The sequence below is a fragment of the Halyomorpha halys genome, unplaced genomic scaffold (genome assembly GCF_000696795.3).
Source record: "Halyomorpha halys isolate HHAL.00 unplaced genomic scaffold, Hhal_1.1 Scaffold269.1, whole genome shotgun sequence".
In the NCBI taxonomy this organism is placed as follows: domain Eukaryota; kingdom Metazoa; phylum Arthropoda; class Insecta; order Hemiptera; family Pentatomidae; genus Halyomorpha; species Halyomorpha halys.
In genome coordinates this window covers 132099-136610 of record NW_027112099.1, presented here as the reverse complement: position 1 = coordinate 136610, position 4512 = coordinate 132099, and the positions used below count along the sequence as shown (strand labels likewise).

General features: G+C 31.8%; 1 protein-coding gene across 1 annotated transcript; it reads left to right on the top strand.

Annotated features, from left to right (window-relative positions):
* Positions 1 to 1795: 1795 nt before the first annotated feature.
* On the top strand, positions 1796 to 2675 carry LOC106680579 (ATP-dependent Clp protease proteolytic subunit). The gene has a single exon (XM_014420374.2). The coding sequence runs from the start codon at positions 1881 to 1883 to the stop codon at positions 2622 to 2624; it is 744 nt and encodes a 247-aa protein (XP_014275860.1). The 5' UTR covers positions 1796 to 1880; the 3' UTR covers positions 2625 to 2675.
* The last annotated feature ends 1837 nt before the right edge of the window (positions 2676 to 4512 follow it).

Genomic DNA, 4512 nt, shown 5'->3' with positions numbered 1-4512 from the left:
ATTTTAAGCCCTTTTCATCTTCACTACCATGCCCTAAGCCTAGATGACGTGTTACTTTACGGTATCATGTCTAGAATATTTAAAATATTAGATAGATATTTAAAATATTTATTCAGAGACCACGTCTCTTAAGAGTAAAGGTAATGAAAAACAAGAACATGAGTAGTTTCTTGTGTTAGCTATGAATTAGTTCTAGTTTAAGTAATCAATTTGTTCAAGTATAAATTTAAATTTTTGTTTAAAAAATTCAGAAGATGAAATAATTGATGTTTAAAAGAAGAAAGGGCTTCACTGATGATGATAGGTAATCGATTCGAAAAGTAGGACGAACGAATAAGAAATAATTTGTCAAAGGAAGCAATTCTATGTGATTGAATATAGAGTAGTCAAGTTGGATTCTGGTCTACAAGAAGTAGATACAGGAATTCCAGGTAAGGAGATCAGTAATATGAGAAGGTTCATTATTATTTAAAAAAATGAAATAGGTAAGAACTTTTGGAGAAAATGATAAAGATATTTTGAGCGACTATTAGTGTGATAGTAAAAAAATTGCTTGCGCCTCGAAACCTCAAAAATAAATTATATGAAACAATTCATAAGATGCATTAATCTTCTTCCAATTTTATCACTGAATTCTGTATAATCTGGATAAAACAAGAGACGAGTTGCCAACGATTTTTTAATGGCAAGGATTCGCGAGATCTATGAAACTATTTGGAGAAAATACTAGGTTTTCTGGATATTTCGGATACAAGATTACTCAAATGCTAAGTGTCAATCGAAGATGACCGGGGTTTCCGACAGAGGTATGAAATCAGATAGGACATTTGTTGACTAAAAGTAAAGCATAATAAGGAAGGGAATGTAGGAGATCTTTAGTTTTTTGTCTACAATCAGTTGCAACTTATTTATCATGGCACAGTGACAAATATCATCCGACAGTTTATCTGCTGCTTCGAACTAATAAAAAATAAAATTATTCATTTATTACAGAAACTTAGGGAAATGAAAACATTATATCGCACTAGTATTTCTAAAGTGACACAACTCAAAAATCGGTGTTTTTGAGTTATGACTATGAAAGAAATTGGTAAATATAGCTTTATGAATCATCAAAACTGTATCAACCTAGCTTCAGAGCTTGTCCGCCAGAGGGCACTTGTGTCACTCTTGCTGCCTTAATGCTATTCCCCCTCCATAGACAAGAGTGTCACATTGTCAGTTGTCTTGAATTTTGAGTTGTGTCACTTTAGAAATACTAGTGCGATATAATAATTTCTAATATTACGAAAATACTAAAACAATCTTTGATCGTTGATTGAGAATAATTATTAAGACATTATTATATGTTTGACCTTACTTAGTTTAAGCCTCAAATTGAAAACAGCAAAACCGATCTTAACTTTAGAACTTCACTAGTAAAAATGAAGGTATTCTAACTAAATGTTGTTACAGTGAAATCTTTTAGACTAATACCTAAAATTTAAAACATAAAAATAGAGTATAATTTTTAAAAATTATTCTTTTCAAATAAATTGACATATATTTGTTATACAGTCATTTATTGAATTGAAACATAAATTAATATTAAAATCATATTCAATGACGAGAATTTATGTTAAAGACCATAATAAATTTGTAATGGTTCTAAATGAAAGAAAGTATGTAATAATATATATTATAGCCCAATTAAAATCTTAAATATGTGGTTGTTGATTATTTTATCTTTGACAGAACAATTGATTTTTCACATACATTTAAAAAAAAAAAAAAAATAGAAAACTCCAGTATCATATGATTTATAAGGTTCAGTTTCGGAAACATGGCCGTTTCCAAGTCATGTTTCTATAACCTACACGGTGGCTCGCCAATTACAAATCATGCATGTGTTGAAAAGTAGTTTACGTAAGTTAGTACGTTATAACGGATTGCTGAAGCGATGCTACCACGACGAAACATCGTTACTGTCAAGAATGGTTCCTATTGTCGTCGAAAAGACAGGAAGGGGTGAGAGATCCTATGACATATTCTCTAGACTACTCAAGGGCAGGATTATCTGCGTCATGGGCGCCATTACCGATGATATGTCAGCTCTTGTGGTGGCTCAGCTGCTATTCTTGCAATCAGAGAACACGAAGAAGCCGATTCATATGTACATCAATAGCCCAGGAGGCAGCGTTACTTCAGGGTTAGGTATCTACGACACGATGCAATACGTGACAGCTCCCGTTGCAACATGGTGCGTCGGGCAAGCAGGAAGTATGGGGAGTTTGCTACTAGCGGCAGGGGCCAAGGGGCTCCGCCACTCATTACCGAACTCCAGGATCATGGTCCACCAGGTTTCCGGGGGAATCAAAGGGCCAGCCACCGACATCAAGATTCAAGCTGAAGAAATCCTCAGTCTGAAGAGTAAGCTGAATCGCATATATGCTATCCACACCGGTCAGTCAGAAGAAGTAATTGCCAAAATCATGGAGAGAGATAAATATATGTCTCCAGATGAAGCGAAGAAGTTTGGGCTCATCGACAACGTAGTTGGAGTGCAAGAAGCAGCCTTAGATACGTCACCTTCTCCAGTTGATCATAAACCGTCTACTCCTAAAGAAAAACCGATCACCCTTTGAGCTCTCCGTTTATTCTAGTTCTTGTTTGACTGAGTAAAAGAAGTAAAATTATCTAATGTCATGGTTATTTTTTCATAGATTGAATTTAACTTAGTTCCCTAGCAACGTTGCTAGCAATAGCAAAAACGTCGCACAACAATCTCTTTGTTAATCATTTATTTTAATTTTTTTTATTTATAAGAATGCTCTGGGCCGGTATATTGATTTATTTTAATTTTATGGACTGGTAGTACTGTTTACTACTATTTACTGGTTAGTACTATTTTATGTACTGGCAGTTCGGTTTGATATATTGTATGGACTTCGTGAAGTATTTGATGTATCGATATATACGTTTTATGTTTAGGTACATTGAATAAAAATATATATATAACGTTCATAAGTGTCCTATCTGCAAAATTACGATTTTTTTTATTTATTTTAGGATTGTGTCATATTTACTAACTTAACTTATCTGCTTCATATCTAGCTTATTTTATTATTAAATATTTGCAAAGTAATCATGTTAGCGTTGCTAGGTTAAATTGTCTTGTCTAAACAATACAAACGTAACCTGTCTTTATTTTGCAAATTAAAAAAAAATCGATTTTATCTATCTAGCCTCATGCCTTTGATTTATCTTGATTATTAGAAGATATTATTTCGAAGTAAATCAACAATTTTACTTTATTTATTTATTATTTTTTTTTTTTTTTACAAGGCAATACATTTCAATGTTTTTAAATATTTCACTGCTCTTTTGTAGGGACTTAGCTTTTACGAGTATAAAGAAGGATTTACATCAGAGATAAATTAATAACATGTTATAATTATTTTCAAAGATTTACTCTAGAACAAAATAATAAGTTTTTATTATTCGATTTCTTTTTATAACTTTGCTGGAAACATATTTGTTTATTTAATAATTAGTTAATAACTTAAATAAAGGTAACATTTTTGAATAACGCAGTCAATAATATGATCTTTATTATTGTTCTGTGAGGAGTCTGAATCAAAGAATATTAGTAAAATAATGTTGTTAAGCTTAATTGAAGAAGTGGTGAGTCTGTGGTAGGGGATGGGTTAGTTTTCTAAAAAAAAATATTCGGAAATCTCAAAATAAATAAAATATTTTTGAGTTACTTCAGATAATCTTTTTTAGTTACTCAATTCTCTGGTTTAGCGTATAGATAACTGTAAATATATTTATAAAAAATATTTACATAATATTTGTATACATTGATAACATTAGTGTGGAGAGCGGGTATTCTGTCCAGCGGTGGTGATCAGTATTGTAATATATACTACCATTCCACCACTTTGCCTCTAAGTCTAAAGTTTTATAACGAAATACTCTTGTGTTGTAAACATTATATGTATTGTGTTAATTGGAAACCGTTTTATTTTCATATAAAAATATTGAACTAATATTCATGTATTTTTTTTTTAATTCACTACCTATTATATAAAAATTTTGAGTAATTAAATTTTTCAATTTTGTTTCATGCTATTTCGGTAATTATTCTGAATTTCTATTCTTAACTTCTTAAATCATCCATGAAATTCCAACAATTCGATTATAATTCCCTTCTCGATATAGTTTCTAGTTAAAATTAATTTTCATTGAAAGGCAATTCTTTTCATTTTAATTTTCTTAGGTTCGAGATCCCTTTCCAGCTGTCGCCTTTTGTGAAAAGATATGGCCTAAGGATTGAGATTAAGAATTTTCAAGAAGAACTTTTATCGGAAAGAAAGGGGACAATAGACGGCGAAGGATGGAGGGATGGGATTCGAGAGCCGTTAATTTATGTGGGGAGGGGGCGCCCACAGCCGGAAGGGGAAAGGGCCCCTGAGAATGACGTTTACATTTCCTCAATCCATTTGTAGTGAAATCTACTTTTTTCCCCCT

Excerpts from the sequence above, each read along its gene's own strand:
- LOC106680579 (XM_014420374.2), top strand. The coding sequence starts at position 1,881 with ATGCATGTGTTGAAAAGTAGTTTACGTAAGTTAGTACGTTATAACGGA.